At 38.5% G+C, this 20,603-nt stretch overlaps 1 protein-coding gene across 1 annotated transcript; it reads right to left on the reverse strand.

The window, feature by feature from the left end:
* Positions 1-7,790: 7,790 nt before the first annotated feature.
* LOC126084507 (olfactory receptor 4K3-like) lies at positions 7,791-8,738 on the reverse strand. The gene has a single exon (XM_049899122.1). It carries the CDS (start codon positions 8,736-8,738, stop codon positions 7,791-7,793), a length of 948 nt encoding a protein of 315 aa, XP_049755079.1.
* Between the last annotated feature and the right edge of the window lie 11,865 nt (positions 8,739-20,603).

Genomic DNA, 20,603 nt, shown 5'->3' on the forward strand with positions numbered 1-20,603 from the left:
CTTTGTTGAGCTTCTTTTTAGATGTTCTGTCCTATACCAAGAGTGGCGTGTTGAAATCTCCTGCTATTATTGTGGAACTATCAATTTCTCTTTTCAGTGCTGTTAGAGTTTATGTATTTTGGAGCCCTGTCATTGGGTGCCAGATAATCAGAGCCTAGTCTTATTGTTTATCCTCTGTATGTGACTTTTTGTTTTTGTTTTTCTCATGCTGTTTTCAGGATTTTTTTCTTTGGCTTTGGTTTTAGCGAGTGTGATTACTGTATGCCTTCATGTTTTTCCTTTGGGGTTTATCCTATATGGGTTTTGTTGAGCTTCTTGGATGGTCAGCTTTTCATCATTCATGATATTAGGGAACTTTTCTGCCAGCAATTCTTCAAAGATCCTCTCTGTTTTCCATTTTGTCTCCCTATTCTGGAACTCAGATCACTCGTAAATTTTTGCAGTTTCTCAGGGTTTCTTCATTTTTCTTGGTTCTTTTTTCTGATTTTTCCTCAGAGTTATATCCAAGTGTCTGTCTTCAATTTTGCTTATTCTGTCTTCCATAAATTCAAACTGCTTCTCAGTCCTTCAACAACACTGTCCATTTCTGAAATCTTGTTATTTATCTTTCGGATTTTCAGTTGTTGTTTTTGTATGATTTCTACTTGTGAATTTATTTTGGGATTTTGTTCCTGTATTATTTTACTGAATTCTTCCATTTTTTTGTCTGTAGTTTCCATGAATTTTTCTGCCTTTTCATAAATTTGCCTATTTTCTCCTAATTTCTGTCTGGTTTTTGCTTCAACTCTTGGATAGCTCTGAATATTAGAGATTTGAATTCCCTGTAAGGTAGTTCTAGTGCTTTTTCTTCTACTGGAAAGTCATCTGGTGTTTCCTTTTGGATGCCTACTGGAACCATCATGTCCTGCTTTTTTTTTTTTTTTTTTACATGTTTTGATATTGTCTGCTGTCTTTGGAACATTCAGTAGTTATTTTCTTCATTTCTTAAGTGTAGATTTTTTGTGTCTTGCTTTTTTGTTTATTTGGTTACGTCTTAGCAGGTGGACTGTGTGTTCTTTGTTGTTTGCTCTTATGTAGTCACAATACTTTTTACCTCCTTTTCCAATGGGTGGGGCAGTCACTCAGGTATGGTGTTGCAGGGCAGGTCCCCCTGCATGGGAGGGGCTGGATTGGGTTGTTTGTGGCATGTACTAGGGCCAACAGGGCTGGCCAGGAATCAGTGCTGGGCAGGTTCTGCTAGGGCATGCCTGTGCTGTTCAGGGTTTGATGTTCAGTGTACATTACAGGTAGGCAGGAAAGAGAGGGAGGTTATGATGTGTGGAGCTAATGTGGGTATGGGAAAGAGGAGAGAGAAACAGGAGCCAAAAGCGGACAAACAAGGGGAAAAAAAAGATTGCTAAGGGAGATTGTCATTGGAGAGAGGTAAGAAACCGAGAAATGGAGAAAAGAAAAAGGGAAGAGGAAAAAAGAAAATAACTAGATAACAATTTGGAAAAGAAAAAAAAAGAAAAGACCTCTGGGGTTACATTGGTGCAGCCACCAAGAATGGGGAAGTGCCTCCCAGGCTGTGCAGTATAGCCTGGCTAGAGGGGGTATAGAAGTCACAAAGTACCAGGTATTTGGGAGACAGAAAAAGAAGCTAAGTATAAAAAAGATGAAAACTGAGAAATGAAGAAAGGACAGAAAGGGAAAAAGAGAGAAAAAAAAAAAAAAGAAATGCCCTAAGGGATTGTGGCTGCACAGATTGGCGGAGTGCCTCCTAAGCCACGCAGTGAAGCGTGGCTAGAATGGACTTCCAAGTGTGAAAAAAGAAAGAAACAAAACTATATAGAACAAAGTAAAACAAAACAAATAAGCAAAAAAAAAAAAAAAGGGGGGGGGCGCAGGGATCCGCCAGAGTGGCGTGGCTGGGGCAGTGGTTTCCCAGATAAGCGAGGCTTCACAGCCTTTCAAGAAGAAGCAAAGATGACACACGGAGCCAGGTGTTTGAGGGAAAGGAGGGTGAGGTGATAGGGGGCATGGAAGAAACCAAATGAGACAGAAAGAAGCAACACCAGCTCAGGGAACTGGCCAGTGTGGGCAGGGCGAATCCAAGTGGCACAGGGTGGAAGCAGTGGCCAAGAACTGCAGTGGCAGGAAGCAGAGGAGGTCAAAAGAGAGTGGAGTAGGGGTGGGGTTAAGAAAGCAAATATCGCTCATTATTGGGTGCTCTGTCTTCTTCTGGGAACTTCGCGAAGCTGCTTTCCCATACTCTCTGTCCACCGACCTGCGATGTGGGAGGGGTGAATTCAAGTGGGACAGACGCTGCGTTTCCCAGCTAGCTGAGCGAACGCAGTCAGCCAGGAAGCTCGGAGGTAGAGCAACGGGGAGAGGACGCGGGGTGAGAAAGTGTGTATCACTGGTTACTGGATGCTTTATCTCCTGCTGGGAGCTCCATGAAGCTTCTCCCCCGTGTTCCTTGTCCACCGATCGGACAGGAGCCCACCGCTGCTTTAGCTGATAAGCAACCTCCACGCGTATCTCTTCTCACTCTGTGTCATCTGTCAGTTTCTTATTCCATTCAGTGTTTTCCTGATTTCTTAATCTCTTCATTTGACACTTTGGGTTCCAGGAATGACATTTATCCCTGTTTTACTTAGTTTTTCAGGTCTTTTCTGTGGAGGGATGGTGTGGTGCTTCTGTCTATGGAGCCATATTGACCAGAACTCGGTAATGTATGTTTTTAACAGTTACCACGAAGTTTTTGGACTTGTTTGTTGGCTGGTTTGTTTTTAATCCAGCAATCCATACATTCATGAACAGTTTAGGAGAATGTCTTAGTTACCTGTGTTACTATAACAGAAAGGTAGAATACTTTAACAAAAAAAAAAAATTTTCTTTCACATTTTAGTAGGCTAGAAGTCCGAATTCAGGGTGCCAGCTCCAGGGGAAGGTTTTCTATCTGTTGGCTCTGGAGGAAGGTCTTTGTCATCAATCTTCCCCTGGTCTAGAAGCTTTTTTGGTGCAGGAACTCCTGGTCCAAAGGACATGATCTGCTCCTGGCACTACTTTCTTGGTGGTATGAGGCCCCTCTCTCTCTCTGCTCATTTCTCTTTTATATCTTAAAAGAGAATGACAAGTCACAACCTAATCTTGTAGATTGAGTCCTGCCTCATTAACTTAATTATCTCTAATCCTGCCTCATTAACATCATAGAGGTAGGATTTACAACACATAGATAACAAAATGGTGGATAATCACACAATTCAGGAATCACAGCCTGGACAAGTTGACAGATATTTGGGGGGGGGGGCACAATTCAATACATGACAGGGAGTATCCCTTACTTTATTCTAAATTTTGATCACTCTGATGGGGAAAATAGCATTGATTTTTATATGCAGTTCCCTGTCTATAAATGAAGTTAAACAATTTTTCATAGGTTCATTTTTTTTTTTTCCTAATTCTAGCAATTGTCTGTTTAGGTTTGCTGACCTTTTTTTGTTCCCTGTTGAGGTTTCCCTTATTAATTTACAGGAGCTATTATTTATATATATATTTTTTTAATTTATATATTAGGGGTATTGAAATTTTTCTGTCAGGTCAAATGAATTGCAAATATTTTTTACCCATTCCCTTTTGATTTTGTATATGATGTATGTTTTAATACACATAAAACATGTTTATTTTTTAAACAGCTTTATTAAAGAATAATTTACATCAACAAAATTTACTAATTTTCAGTGTTCAATTAAGTTTTGAGAAATGCATAGAGTTGCATAACCACCACCAAAATCAAAACATAGAATATTTTCTTTACCATAGATCCTCTTCCCCCTCACCCCAAACTGTATACCCTGGAAACCATTGATCTTCCATTTATCACTATTATTTTTTCTTCTAAAGGATTTCTGAATAGCTCATATCTGTCTGCTTAAATTAAGCCTAGTGGTTCTCAACTAGAGGTGGTTTTGTTCCCCCCCACCCAGGGAATATTTGGCTATGTTTGGAGACATTTTTATTGTCATGATTCAGTAGGGGTAGAGGGGGTACTGTTGGCATCTTTGGTAGAGACCAAGAATGCTGAGTAACATTTAACGATGCACAGGACTGCTCCAGCAACCAAAAATTATTTGGTCCAAAATGTCAGTAGTATAAGAAACCTTGATTAGCATAAAGGTTTTCAGATTCATTCATGCTCTTGCATGGATCAGTACTTTGTTTTTGTAATAGCTGAGGAGTGTTTCATTTATGGGTAAAATATAATTAATTTATCCATCAGTTCTTAATGGATATCTTTTTCGTCTTTTGGACTATCATAAATAAAGTTGCTGTGAATTTCCATGAACAGAACTTTGTGTAAACATACACTTTCATCTCCTCTGGGTAAATAACTAACAGTATTATTTCTGGTCTTTATAAAAAACCAACCAAACTGCTTTGCCGTGGACTGATTTTGACTCATAGTGACCCTATAGGACAGAGTAGAACTGCCCCATAGGGTTTCCAAGGAGCAGCTACCAGATTTGAACTGCTGACCTTTTGTTTAGCAGCTGAGCTCTTAACCACTGAAACATCTTGAATGGTGATTTAATAAAACCATACAGGTTGTGTTTGTAAAACCATTGGGATTTTTTCAGACAAAAATTGTGACATTATTTTTCAATAAGTTTTAGAGGGGCAAGGTGAAAACTGACCAGAAAAAATGGCATGTCAAACAAATTCTTTCCTTGTCAATTTCTTATAATAAAGATTCACAAATTTCCAGTTATGTCATCAGATGGAAAGCTGCTTTACTGATTATTTTCCTAGGAGAGGAACAAGGAAAGTAGTTCTTTGAGAAAGAGCAGGAATTTGATGCTGGAGGAGAGACATAACTAAAGGGTCTTTGAAGACCCTTGAAGCTCATGCGAATTGTGAATCGTGCTTTTTTTGGGGGGGGGGGTGTACATGGAATTGTTTTGAACCATAGTAAGTATTTTCACATCGAATTCCACATTTACTTCTAGATGCATTTATTAGAGATCAACTTGTGAAATAGTTTAAGTTCAGTGCAGGTAAATGAGGAATAGGAAATCTAATTAATTAAAGAAGAAAGATGTGGAAGGAAATTAAATGACTTTTAAAAACCATATTGCAGACAGTTTTAATTGAATGGGTGACTCTTGGAGATGTAGACATAGCATCATGGAATTAGGCTTAGTATTTCCTGAAATCATTTGCTGTAATGATTGACACACTGAACTGTTGGCATGCAATGTTGGGCTGCTTCTTTATGGCTATTAGAATAAAGCACTAAAAGTGGGCTCAGATTAAGAGATTATCAGTGGAGAATATGAGGCAGAGAGGGAGAGGGCCCTATTAATGGAGACTTAAAATAGGGTATGGGACAGTCCTTTACTTAAATTTTCTTTGGTTGGTGCTTATCCCAAATATCTAGACTTTTCCTTTGGAGCTCAGTTTCTATGCTGCCTTCCTGATGTTTAGAACTGGCATGGCCTTATGTTAGAGCATATGCAAATCTAACGGAATCTATGACATTTATTTAGCTACAATTCTAGCAGTGTATAATGTGTATATTAAATGAAGAATGCAATTAATAACCTGAAATAGAAAAAATATATCTACTGTTTTACTTAACCTGATCATCCAACCATATGCTACTGATCAAAATGAAAATTTTACAACCCAACTGAGAGACTCAGTCTTACTAACAGTTTGAGAAGGTGGGAGTTTTATAATATTCAGAGAGTCATATATAACCAAAGAAATTTTTATTAGTCTTTCATCACATGAATTCATTATTAGATCTCCCCAATGAATATTGAACACATTTGTAAGTTGAACTGGCTTTACTTCATCATGAGAAAGTATTTAAGACAATACATTCTCAACTCCTTCAAATCCAATAACTTTTCAAATAGTTTTAAACAAGCAACAAAGTTGTAATTTACAGTTGGTACAGGTTATATATGCAGACCTACAAATTATTGAGTCACTATACTAAACCGTATATTCATTTAGTTATGAATGGTAAATATTTGCCTATCCATTTATCTGTATTGCCATATATCCATTTATCCTTGCAGGCATTTATACATGTATGTATTTATCCACTTACTGATTGGTCTAGATTTTTATTTAATTCTTTTCAATCTATTAAACAATCACTCATCTATTTACCTTTATTCAGGCTAGAGCAATATTAATATTGCACAAATATTATACAATCTTTGCCAATGCAGGCAACTGGCTAATTATTAGTGGTTACAAATCCTTGTAGTTCATTTTATGCATTCAGCTTTTCTCTTCTGTGTACCTCTCAGAATGACAATGATCAAAATGCCTTGAAGATAACCTGGAGGCTAGAGGGAGAGGAGAAAGAAGGGGGTGGAGAGCAAGGAGAAGAGGACACTTTCTAGGCTAGACTGTGATCAAATAGCTTCATGAACTTGGGAAGGTCACTTCATTCTCTCGTCCTCAATTTCATCACCTGTAAAAATAAAAAGAATTTACTGGATGATTTCTATTTTCTGAAAATACAGTAATTAACTATATCAAATATGTATGTTGTAGCATCACTGTATCATGCCTTTCTTAAGTAAAACTCTGTTTAACCTGAGGACAATGGTTCAGATCATGTAGAGCCTTATTATTTACAATGTTGCTTTAGATTACAAAAATGGTTCACTAAACATCATGACACCAAAATAACTTGTTGCTTAGAAAATGAATAAATATCCATATTTATAGAGGAATGGTATAGATTCTGCCTCTAACTAAAATGACCTTGAAAAAGCTGCTATGCTCCTGGGTCTTAGTTTCCTCTTCTCTAGAATGGGGCTGTGGGTGGGATTTTTTTACATGACTCTAGGTTCCTTTGATGCATTTTTATCTTTGATATATTTTTAAGATGGTTAGAATTTTCCTAGAATTCACTATATTGTTTTAAAACTGTGTAATATGCTCTGGGAGACTCAGAGACTGAAGATAAATAGGATACATTTTTATTCTAACTAAAGACGGATTAAAAAAACACTAAATGGCAAATATTTTTACTTACCAAGAGCCTTTCATTTTCTTCTGACTTTTGAACAAGAGAAATTCACTGGTGCTGTCGTCAGTTATAAAACTTGTATCAGTTCCACATGTACAGGCTACTATGGTATGTGCTGGTGGTTTTGTACTTTCCTCTTTCTTAGTATTTCAAAAGATGGGAGGGAATCTACTTTTCCTTAAAACACATGAATGCCTTTGTACACTTGATAATTCTACATATTTCATATATAGAGACAAAAGCTTATTACTGGATTCCAAGGACAGGCAGGAGGGAGAAGAAAAGGGGGACTCATTGCTTAGGGAACATTGGGCTTCTGTTAAGAATGATGAAAAAATGTGGAGATAGATAATTGTGATGGTTGAACAACATGATAAATGTAATTAATGTCACCAAAATTTACATGTGAAGCATATTAAAAAGGCTAGTGTTTTGTTTTATGCCACAATAAAACAAACAAAACCACATGAATATTTCAAAGAGAGGAAGATGCAAAGAAATATTTATTATATGTAACGAAAGTTGAATATTCTAAAATGTGGACTAAAATATTGAGAATGGGTTTGATAATATCCTGCGGTAAGTGTCTAGTGAGGATTGATTAATTATGAACAAAAGTTAGTGACTCCTGAGGTTCATTACAGAAATAGTTGTGCCATGATTAATATTAATTTGTTAAAATAGGAAATTATGCTGACCGACTGAATGAGCTGGGGAAATACTGAACAAGTATTTCCACTTTGTGTGAGGGAAATTAAGGGGTATGATCAGTCTTACGCGACTTAAAGATACGACTACTCAGCTTCCTCATGGAATCCTTGACATCTTTATTTCTAAGGGTATAGATCACCGGATTCAAGAGGGGAGTGAAAATGGTATAAAATACTGAGAGCACTTTGTCTATTGGGAAATTTGTGAAAGGCCACACATAGATGAAAATGCATGGACCAAAGAAAAGGGTCACAACAGTGAAGTGTGCACTGCAAGTAGAGAGAGCTTTGGAAGACCCTCCAGAGGAGCGCTGTCTCACAGTGACCAGAATGATGGTGTAGGAGATCACCAAAAGGATGAAGCACACCAGGGCAAACATGCCACTGGTGGAGATCATGAAGACCCCCAGAATGTAGGTGTCAACACAGGCAAGTTTAATCACCAAGGGGAGGTCACAAAAGAAGCTGTCCACTACATTGGGCCCACAGAAGGGCAGATTCACAGTAAATGCTAACTGACTCATGGCATGGAAGATGCCGACAATCCAGGAGAGTGCCACAAGGGCAACACACATTTTCCGACTCATGATGGTTAAGTAACGCAGAGGCTTACATATAGCAACATACCTATCGAAGGACATGGAGATCAGCAAGACGATCTCAACACCTCCTAAGAGATGCAGGAAGAATATCTGAGTGATGCAGCCTTCAAAAGAAATGGCTTTGTACTCACTGAGGAAGTCTGCAATCATTTTGGGGGTGGCAAAGGAGGCCAGAGACATGTCAATGAAGGACAGGTTGCCCAGCAGAAAGTACATGGGGGAGTGCAGGCGTGGCTCTGACACTATAGTGAACACAATAAGTAGGTTTCCCAGCACAGTGGCTACATAGACCATAGAGAAAAACAGGAAACAGAAGATCTGGAGTTCCCAAGAGCTGGACAGGCCCTGTAGTATGAATTCAGTCACGACTGACTGATTGCTCCCAGCCATTCACCTTGATTTCTGGAGGGACTCTAACATTCCCAGATGAGAGAAGAACTAGGAAAAAATACAGCCATCAAACTCAAAGTGAGATTTTCTGCATAGAATGTTTTTGGTGATACCCCCCACCAGATTTCCCTATTGCATCTCTGTCCTACTCACAGTGGTCAATTATTTCCCCCAGTGGCCTTTCCAAATACTACAAAGGGTTGAATTCAAGATTAATTCCTATAACTCATAGATTTGCCTTACAAGTGGAATGCAAATATTCATAAAAGGGATACAAATTAAACTATTAGAATATTTTCTCAGTTTGTGAAATACTTTAAAAATTTTATAGTTAGCTGCCAGCAGTTTTTGAAGGGGAAGGGGATGTTAATAATTTTCCAAACATTACGATGATATTGCAAGATTGGAGGGAGATAAATTAGAGAATCATGACTGGTATATTAGAAAGAATACAACTGTGGAAAGAAATGTGGGCAGAAACAGTCTCTTGCAGTGAGTAAGAAGGAAGGGGAAATGGCTACAGAAGAATATCCCTGTTTCAATTTTTTAATGGAGATTTTTCAGAATAAAAATGAAATAACTTCCTGTTCTTAGTTCTTCATTTCAGAATGAGGCAGGCATTCTGAATGACCTTTGTCCTGAACCACAAAGTCCGATATTTTTAAAAGGCTAGTGAACATAATGAGCCTAGAAGTTTCATACGTTTTCATGTATATTTTAAATAGAATGGTTCTGTTAAATACCATGCTGCCTGAAACCAGGTATTTTTTAACTGCTAGATTGTATAGACTTTCACTAAAGGAGTTTAAGACAGAAGTCTCTTCCTGTTTCCAAAGGTTATGTGGATCTTATATGAGCCAAGTTTACAGAGAGGCAGAAGATGGTGGTGGTGAATCTAGGGAAAGTTATGTAACAACATGTCCCAGCAGTAACAATGGGACCGAGGAAACTCTCACTGAGATCTGAGAGGACTTTACAAAGTGCACTGAAAACTAATTGAAATGGCGTGTACCTAAAATCCATGATAAAATTCCTTTCTTCTTGCTACTAGACTAAGCCTTTTCTTTCTCAAAACTCTGTTATAAATATACATCCTAAATAAATTATTCTAAGACAAAATCCAGTTTTACACAAGGAACTACCCAATACTCACTGACTTTTAGTTCTGAAGTTTGATGCCGTTTCATTGGCTCCACTTTGTTCTTCTGACTTTACCCATCCCAGAAACTTTTACCTTATTTGATTCTGCACCCACATACCTGATATTAAAAAGGTGTCTCCAGCAAAGCTCTAACTTAGATGAGTGTGGCAGAAATAGCTGTGATCTGTGACTCGGAAAATGTGGCTTCAAAATCGTGGCCTAGGTGTGTGAGATTACCTAATTTACTAACTCAATTGATGCCTTAGAATCCTCATACACAGGGGAAGTTGATCTCGATGATTTTAAGGCCTTTTCGACATACCTATTTGTATTCCAACACCCAACTAATCCTTGAAAGCAGTGGCAACTGCTCCAGAGTGGCCTTACATCAGTCCTATGCCTGATTCGTGGTGGAAAGAAGGCTCACAGTGTTTGGGACCTTTGTATTTACAACACCTGTATTGGTATTGAGCTGACTCAGTGAATTACATGGCATGAAAAAGACCGGCTGCTGCTCAGGGAATAAAAAAATTTCAGGTTGCTGTGGGAATTATTAAGACACTTAAGTTGGGTTTGGCAGGAGTTACATACATATGGATCTCAAAATGTTGTGATTGCTTTCAAGTACTTTATGTACAGGGCATGGACATGGTGGGGTGGGGAAGCACCTTCTCTTGGACCACAGCAATGATAAGACAAATAACATCTATTATTTGACTTGTGTGGCTGCAAAATTTATCTCTAGGTTCCTTTATTAATAATGAAGATATGGCCTGTGTCTCCTTATTTAAAGAAAAGCTGATAAAGTAAATAACAAAGAATGTTTAAAACTGGATTTTATCATATGAACTTGACGCATTATTAACTAAGAGAAGGAAAGAGAAATGAAACATGATGTAACTTCTGGTATATATATTCTGAGTATGCAAGGAATGCTAAAGCAAACCCTGGTGGCATAGTGGTTAAGAACTACCGCTGCTAACAAATAGATTGGCAGTTCGAATCCACCAGGTGCTCCTTGGAAACCGTATGAGGCAGTTCTACTCTGTCCTATAGGGTCGCTATGAGTTGGAATGGCCTCGAGGGCAACAGGTTTTTTAAGGGATGCTAAAAGGGCATCAAGTCTTTAATTACCATCTCTGCAAAAATCAGAATGACAGCCAACACACTTAGCTGCAAGCTATATTAAAATATTTCTTTATTAACAAGAATTCTGAGAATTTACCTTTTGCTCAGTTTTACTCATAAGGTAAAAAGAACCAATTTGATGAATCTACATCATGCTCAGTTGGTGAAATGTAAAGAGTATTGGATCTCAAGTTTAGAAGTCTGGGTTTATATCACAGTGTCAGACTTCACCATATTACCCCGAGTTTATTATGGTATTATCTCCCTGAGTCTAACTTTCCTTGATTGTAATGAGAGTTATAAAATACACTCAGTCTGTTGCAGTGAATATTAAATGAGATAACATCTGTAAGCACTTAGCATAAAAATAAAATTAGCAGGTACTCAGTAAATACTGGATATTATTTTCACTTTTTTTGTGGGAGAAATCTAGTTTTGTTTTGTTTTGTTTTGTTTTGTTTACTGCATGTACTATATGGTATTTGAAGGGCTCAAGTTTATATTTTATTCTTCTTCTGAAAAATTCAAGGCTGTTTACACTATAATCTATACTTTCCCCTTCTTCTGCCCTCTATATTGGTCTGCTCGTATCTTCCTTGCCTCATTGCCTAAAAACATTTTATTTCCCCTAGGTATCATTTGGCTTGTCTCTACTTCCTAATTTTAAGTGTCAACCAAAAAATCAAAAGAGAGGGACTTTTCTGTCCACAGACCCAGATTAGACCCGTTTTCACCCTTGAAAATGGTTGCGTATCTCTGTGTGACCTTTTTAAGAATATGAGCTAACCCAAAGGAGTTATTTCTGATATAGAAATGTGACATCACTAAAATGGTTTTTTACTGGTGTGCTTCTCAGAAGAAGATATAAAACCATTTTTGAGGGTGCTTACTCGACTCGACGGCAGTGGGTTTGTGGTGGGTACTTAATTTAGTGTCTAACATTATATGGAAAATACTAATCATTGTAACTACTTAACAGAACTGTACAGAATGAAGAATACCATAGACTCAAGGTAATCATGAGCCCAAGAGACAGAAAGGGCTACATAAATCAGACACTACATCAGCCTGAGACCCAAAGAACTAGATGGTGACTGGCTACAACCGATGACTGCCCTGCCAGGGAACACAACAGAGAAACCTTGAAGGAGCAGGAGAGCAGTGGGATGCAGACCTCAAAATCTTGTAAAAAGACCAGACTTAATTGTCTGACTGAGACTAGAAGGACCCCAAGGTCATGGTCCCCAGACCTTCTGTTAGCCCAAGACTAGAACCATTCCCAAAGCCAACTTTTCAGATAGGGGTTGGACTGGACTATAAGATAGAAAATGATACTGGTGCATAGTGAGCTTCTTGGATCAAGTAGACACATGAGACTACGTGGGCAGCTCCTGTCTAGAGGGGAGATGAGAAGGCAGAGGGGAACAGAAGCTGGCTGAATGGACAGGGGAACACAGGGTGGAGAGGAGTGTGTTGTCTCATTATGGGGAGAGCAACTAGGAGTACATAGCAAGGTGTATATAAATTTTTGTATGAGAGACTGACTTGATTTGTAAACTTTCACTTAATGCACAATAAAAATAATAAAAAAGAGAACAGTATTAAAAGCATAAAAATTGGAATGGGAGATATAAAAATAGATCTTTTGTAGATGATTTTATTATATATATTAGGTTAACCCAAAATCTACTATGAAAAAATAGTATATAGTGGGGAAAAAAAAAAAAAAAACTGCCATGGAGTCTATTTCAACTCATAGTGACCCTATAGAAAGGAGGAGAACTGCCTCACTGGGTTACCAAGGAGTGGCTGGTGGATTTCAACTGCCAGCTATTTGGCTAGCAGCCAAGCTCTTAACCACTGAACCATTAGGGCTCTAGAAAATTACAGGTGGGCCATGTGGTCATTCAATGGATTTAGCAAAGTAACTGCTTATAAAAGTTAACATTAAAAATGTAATGGGCTTTATATACACGAATAAAAGATATAAGCAAAAAGTACCAAAAAATTCATAAATTTAAAGGAAATGTCCAAAACCTATGTGAAAAAGTATAAAACTCTCCTGTAAGACACAAACATAGACTTGAAAAATGGAAAGATACATCGCATTCTTGAATAAGACACAATAGCATAGAGAGAGCAGGTCTCCTTAAGTTGATTTATAAATGTAATGCAATCCTAACACCTGTCTTCTTTGGGCTAGACCAGCTGACAACAACATTCTTTTGGAAAAATGACATGGAAACATGCAAGAAGAGCCAGAAAGACACTTGAAGAAGTAGAAAAAGGAGGGGGTTAGCACTACTAGGAGTTGACATAATAAAGACTCCTTAAATAAAACAATTTGACATTAGTTCATGAATATAAAGAGAGATGCAACTGACACAAAATAGAAAACCTAGAAATAGACTTAATGATGAGTAAGGAGTATAAGGGCTTTTTAATAAGTGGATTTGAGATAACCAAATAGCCATGTGGAATGAAGATAAAATTGCATTCATTCCTCAGATCTTAACTGTAAATATCTAAAAATGGGCCAGAGATTTAGATGTCAAAATTGAAATTACACAAACACCAGGAACATGAATTTCTCTATTATCTGAGAGAGAGGAAGTAATTCCTAATGATAATTTAGAATCCCAAAATAACAAGGGAAAAATTTTTTAAAATTAATTACATAAATAAGTTTCCAAAATGGAAATACCAAAAGCAAAGTTACCACACACATGAAAGCCTGGGAAAAGTTTGCAACTTGTTAGCACAGACAGAGCATTGGTGTAATAATATATTAAAAGGACTACTAAAAATAGAGAATAAAAGAACAACAACCCTGTATAAAAATGGGTAGTGATATGAACAGACAGTACATGAATAAAGTGCAAATGGCTATTAACTATATAAAAGATGCTCAAACTCTAGTAGGAGAATGTATGTTAAAACTAAGTTTAGATACCATTTCTCACCTATCGTATTGTAAACTTATTTGTTGCTAATCAGCACAATTCTATTCTAAAAGTTTGAAATTCTACTCTCGATTAGGCTGTGGTGAGAAGCAAGCGAGCCCTGGTGGCACAGCGGTTAAGAGCTTGGCTGCTAACCAAAAGGTCAACAGTTGGAAGCCACCAGCTGCTCCTTGGAAACCCTATGGCCTGGTTCTACTCTGTCCTATAGGGTCACTGCAAGTCACAATCGACTGGACTGCAATGGATTATTTTTTTTTGTTTGACATATATGCATTTATTTCCTAGTTGATCCCACAATCCCACTTCTAGGAGTCAATCCCAAAGGTATAGAACAGACATATGCATAAAGCTGTTAAATGCAGCCATTATTTTTATGAGCAAAATACTGGAAATAACTCAAATATCTATAAATAGAATACTGTTCTTAAAAAATAGTCTATACCCATACAGTGTAGTATTATGCAGGTATGAAAATTAATGAGGCATATTTATAAAGTGACCCTATAGGACATTGCAGACTGCCTCATAGGGTTTCCAGGAAGCATCTGGTGGATTTGGAACTGCCAACCTTTTTGGTTGGCGGCCATAGCTCATGGTAGTTCTCAACCACTGTGCCAACAGGGCTGTATATACTTTTATGGGAAAACTTAAATCACTATGGCTTAAAACATGGTCCACAGATGAGTGCTATTTTGTGAACTGTTTGTTTCCTGTCTGCACAGAATAAATACAGAAATGGAGGGTAAATATGCTTGGGCCTCCTATCTGCAGGTTCCGCATCTGTGGTTTCAACCAACCGGGGTTTGAAAATATTATTTTAAAAAAAATGGATTTGAATTGTAGAATCAGAGGCAGTAGCAAACAGTTAGTCTAAGAAACCAAGCCACTGAATTGGACTCATGAAGGAGGCTGATAGAGAAATTGGTCCTAAAATCCAGCAACCGGGAAAAAGAGTTGGAGGCAGAATGGAGTGGCAGACAGCAACACAATTGCATCTGTATGTTATCTAATTTAATCACAATGGTCTTTAGAGAGTAATATCTACTGCTTCATGCTACTACTAATATCTCAAACAAATTTCTTTTTATACAACTCTAATCCAGCTTCATGCATGCAAGGGAATTCTGGAAAATGTAGTTTTTAGCTTAATCAAGTTCACGATAGAAAGATGCAGCACCATTCACCCCACAATCCACAAAAGAGAATCATTTAGCTGCATTCATCTGGGGCTTAGCTGGTGCTGGAGCTTCCAGGATGGCTTCTACCATCATGTTGCTCCAGCTGAGTGGCTAAAATAATTGGAGGCTGGCTGGATGTCCCTCTTTATATATGTGTCTCATCATGTAGTAATCTAGCCTGAGTTTCTTTGCACAGAGACAGCATCCCAGGTGGAATTGAAACCTACAGACCTCTTAAAGGCTTAGCTCCAGAACCTATAAAACACATTTGCCACATTCTATTGGTTAAAGCAATTTACAAGGCCAACCAAGATCTGAAGGGGTAGGTAAACATCCGTCTTTTATTTGAAGGAGATGAAAATACTCTGGCCACAGTAGCCCCCAAGAAGATAAAATACTTGGGAATAAATCTTACCAAAGATGTAAAAGACCTATACAGGGAAAGCTACAAAGTACTACTGCAAGAAACTAAGGAGGACCTACTTAAGTGGAAAGGCATGCCTTGCTCATGGATAGGAAGACTTAACAAAGTAAAAACGTCTATTCTACCAAAAGCCATCTATACATACAATGCACTTCCGATCCAAATTCCAATGACATTTTTTAATGTGATGGAGAAACAAATCACCAACTTCATATGGAAGGGAAAGAAGCCTCGGATAAGTAAAGCATTACTGAAAAAGAAGAAGAAAGTGGGAGGCCTCACTCTACCTGATTTTGGAACACATTATACAGCCACAGTAGTCAAAACAGCCTGGTACTGGTACAATGGCAGCCACAAAGACCAATGGAACAGAATTGAGAAGCCAGATATAAATCCATCCACATATGAGCAGCTGATGTTTGACAGAGGCCCAGTGTCAGTTGATTGGGGAAAGGATAGTCTTTTTAAGAAATGGTGCTGGCATAACTGGATATCCATTTGCAAAAGAATGAAACAGGCCCATACCTCACTCCATGCACAAAAACTAACTCCAAGTGGATCAAAGACCTAAACATAAAGACTAAAACGATAAAGATCATGGAAGAAAAAATAGGGACAGCATTAGGAGCTCTAATACAAGCCATAAACAGAATACAAAACATTACCAGAAATGACGAAAGAGAAACCAGATAACTGGGAGCTCCTAAAAATCAAACACCTATGCTCATCTAAAGACTTCACCAAAAGAAGAAAAAGACCACCTACAGATTGGGAAAGAATTTTCAGCTATGACATCTCTGACCAGGGCCTGATCTCTAAAATCTATGTGATTCTGTCAAAACTGAACCACAGAGGCGGGGCCAAGATGGCAGACTAGGTGGACGCTACCGCGGATCCCTCTTGCAACAAAGACTCGGAAAAACAAGTGAATCGATCACATACATAACAATCTACGAACTCTGAACAACAAACACAGACTTAGAGATGGAAAACTAACAAATACGGGCAGACAGCGACCATTTTCAGAACTAGGAGACAGCGTACCAGGCAGGTGACCTTCGGAACCCGATCTGGGGCAGAGCCCAGGGGGGCAGACGGCACAGACAAGGGGCCTAGCCCTACCCCCCCGAACCCATCCCGGGAGGGAGTCTAGCTGGTTGGCGCGGGCGGCGTAGCGGCGCAGCCAGAGGGAGAAGCACTTGGGAGGCAGTGACTGATCTTGGAGCGGGGAGAGCAGCATCCCAGCCGGGGAGCTGTCCTGCTGGGAGTTTGCTGGGAAGCGGACCTGGCGCGAGCGGGGGATCAGTTATATTTCCCTAAAGTGACCCTGGGGCGGGGCTCACACGTTTGTGCGGGGGACTCCCACCCAGTTTGCGCATGCGGCGCGGCGCACAGGAGGGAGAAGTCCCCGGGAGGAAGTGACTGGTCTCGGAGCAGGGAGAGCAGCGTCCCAGCCGGGGAGCCGTCCCGCGGGATTTTGGCGAAAGCGGGAGGGGTGTGAGCGCGGGGATCAGTTATATTCCCCTGAATTGACCCAGGGGGCGGGCCCACCTGGTCGTGCAGGTGACGCCCACCCAGTTCGCGCGAGCGGTGCGGCGCACCGGAGGGAGAAGTCCCCGGGAGGAAGTGACAGGTCTCGGAGCGGGGAGAGTAGCGTCCCAGCCGGGGAGCCGTCCCGCCCAGATTTTGGCGGATGGGGACGGAACGTGAACGCGGGGATCAGCTCTATATTCTGTGGTGCTACACTCCTAGCTCTCTGATCCCTCCCCCACCCTCCCCAGGCGGCTCCATTAACATCCGAATACCCTGAGCCAGAGGGAGAATTCAGATAGGGATCGGACTGCATTTTTCATACCTGATTGCCTGGAAAATCTAGTTTCCCAGTGATGGCTCGGAGACAGCAGCCCATATCAAACCACATAAAAAAACAGACCATGACAGCTTCTCCAGCCCCTCAAACAAAAGAATCAAAATCTTTCCCAAATGAAGATACAATCCTGGAATTATCAGATACAGAATATAAACAACTAATTTACAGAATGCTTAAAGATATCACAAATGAAATTAGGCAAACTGCAGAAAAAGCCAAGGAACACACTGATAAAACTGTTGAAGAACTCAAAAAGATTATTCAAGAACATAGTGGAAAAATTAATAAGTTGCAAGAATCCGTAGAGAGACAGCATGTAGAAATCCAAAAGATTAACAATAAAATTACAGAATTAGACAACACAAAAGAAAGTCAGAGGAGCAGACTCGAGCAATTAGAATGTAGACTGGGACTTCTGGAGGACCAGGGAATCAACTCCAACATAGCTGAAAAAAAATCAGATAAAAGAATTTAAAAAAATGAAGAAACCCTAAGAATCATGTGGGACTCTATCAAGAAGGATAACTTGCCAGTGATTGGAGTCCCAGAACAGGGAGGGGGACAGAAAACACAGAGAAAATAGTTGAAGAACTCCTGACACAAAACTTCCCTGACATCATGAAAGATGAAAGGATATCTATCCAAGATGCTCATCGAACCCCATTTAAGATTGATACAAAAAGAAAAACACCAAGACATATTATCATCAAACTCACCAAAACCAAAGATAAAGAGAAAATTTTAAAAGCACCAGGGAGAAAAGAAAGGTTTCCTTCAAGGGAGAATCAATAAGAATAATTTCAGACTACTCAGCAGAAACCATGCAGGCAAGAAGGGAATGGGACGACGTATACAGACAACTGAAGGAGAAAAACTACCAACCAAGGATCATATATCCAGCAAAACTCTCTCTGAAATATGAAGGAGAAATTAAGATATTTACAGATAAGCACAAGTTTAGAGAATTTGCAAAAACTAAACCAAAACTGGAAGAAATGCTAAAGGAGATTGTTTGGCCTGATGACCAATAATATCAGGTACCAGCACAATACAAGGTCACAAAACAGAACGTCCTGATATCAACGCAACTCAAATAGGGAAAGCACAAAAACAAACAAATTAAGATTAATTCTAAAAAATAAATAAATAAACAAAATAATCCACATAACAGGAAATCATGGAAATCAATAGATAAACGATCACAATAATCAAAAAGAGGGACTAAATATAGGAGGCATTGAACTGCCAGATGCAGAGTGATACAAGGCGATACAGAACGATACAAGTTAGGTTTTTACTTAGAAAAATAGGGGTAAATAATAAGGTAACCACAAAAAGGAATATCAATTCCATAACTCAAGAAAAAAGCCAAGAAAAACGTAACGACTCAACAAACATAAAGTTAACCATTATGAAAATGAGGATCTCACAATCTAATAAGAAAAACGTCTCAGCACAAAAAAAGCATGTGGAAAAATGAAATGGCCAACAACACACATGAAAAGGCATCAAAATGACAGCACTAAAAATTTATTTATCTATAATTATGCTGAACATAAATGGACTAAATGCACCAATAAAGAGACAGAGAGTCACGGACTGGATAAAGAAACACGAGTCATCTGTATGCTGCCTACAAGAGACACACCTTAGACTTAGAGACACAAACAAACTAAAACTCAAAGGATGGAAAAAAATATATCAAGCAAATAATAAGCAAAAAAGAAGAGGAGTAGCAATATTAATTTCTGACAAAATAGACTTTAGACTCAAATCCACCACAAAGGATAAAGAAGGACACTATATAATGATAAAAGGGACAATTGATCAGGAAGACATAACCATATTAAATATTTATGCACCTAATGACAGGGCTGCAAGATACATAAATCAAATTTTAACAGAATTGAAAAGTGAGATAGACACCTCCACATTTATAGTAGGAGACTTCAACACACCACTTTCGGAGGACAGGACACCCAGTAAGAAGCTCAATAGAGACACGGAAGACCTACTTACCACAATCAACCAACTTGACCTCATTGACTTATACAGAACTCTCCACCCAACTGCTGCAAAATATACTTTTTTTTCTAGTGCACATGGAACATTCTCTAGAATAGACCACATATTAGGTCATAAAACAAATCTTTGCAGAATCCAAAACATCGAAATATTACAAAGCATCTTCTCAGACCACAAGGTAATGAAGCTAGAAATCAATAACAGAAAAACTAGGGAAAAGAAATCAAATACTTGGAAAATGAACAATACCCTCCTGAAAAAAGACTGGGTTATAGAAGACATCAAGGAGGGAATACGGAAATTCTTAGAAAGCAATGAGAATGAAAATACTTCCTATCAAAACCTCTGGGACACAGCAAAAGCAGTGCTCAGAGGCCAATTTATATCGATAAATGCACACATACAAAAAGAAGAAAGAGACAAAATCAGAGAACTGTCCAGACAACTTGAACAAATAGAAAGTGAGCAACAAAAGAACCCATCAGGCACCAGAAGAAAACAAATAATAAAAATTAGAGCTGAACTAAATGAATTAGAGAACAGAGAAACAATTGAAAGAATTAACAAAGCCGAAAGCTGGTTCTTTGAAAAAATTAACAAAATTGATAAACCATTGGCTAGACTGACTAAACAAAAACAGGAAAGGAAGCAAATAACCCGAATAAGAAAAGAGAAGGACCACATCACAACAAAGCCAAATGAAATTAAAAGAATCATTTCAGATTACTACGTAAAATTGTACTCTAACAAATTTGAAAACCTAGAAGAAATGGATAAATTCTTGGAAAAATACTACCTACCTAAACTAACACATTCAGAAGTAGAACAACTAAATAGACCCATAACAAAAAAAGAGATTGAAACGGTAATCAAAAAACTTCCAACAAAAAAAGGCCCTGGCCCAGACAGCTTCACTGCAGAGTTCTACCAAACCTTCAGAGAAGACTTAACACCATTACTACTGAAGGTATTTCAAAGCATAGAAAAAGACGGAATACTACCCAACTCATTCTATGAAGCTACCATCTCCCTGATACCAAAACCAGCTAAAGACATTACAAAAAAAGAAAATTTTAGACCTATATCCCTCATGAACATAGATGCAAAAATCCTCAACAAAATTCTAGCCAATAGAA

Source organism: Elephas maximus, chromosome 10 (genome assembly GCF_024166365.1).
Source record: "Elephas maximus indicus isolate mEleMax1 chromosome 10, mEleMax1 primary haplotype, whole genome shotgun sequence".
NCBI classification, from domain to species: Eukaryota; Metazoa; Chordata; class Mammalia; order Proboscidea; family Elephantidae; genus Elephas; species Elephas maximus.

What these genes read in the sequence shown, in the direction of transcription:
- LOC126084507 (XM_049899122.1), bottom strand. Translation starts at nt 8,738, where the DNA reads ATGGCTGGGAGCAATCAGTCAGTCGTGACTGAATTCATACTACAGGGC.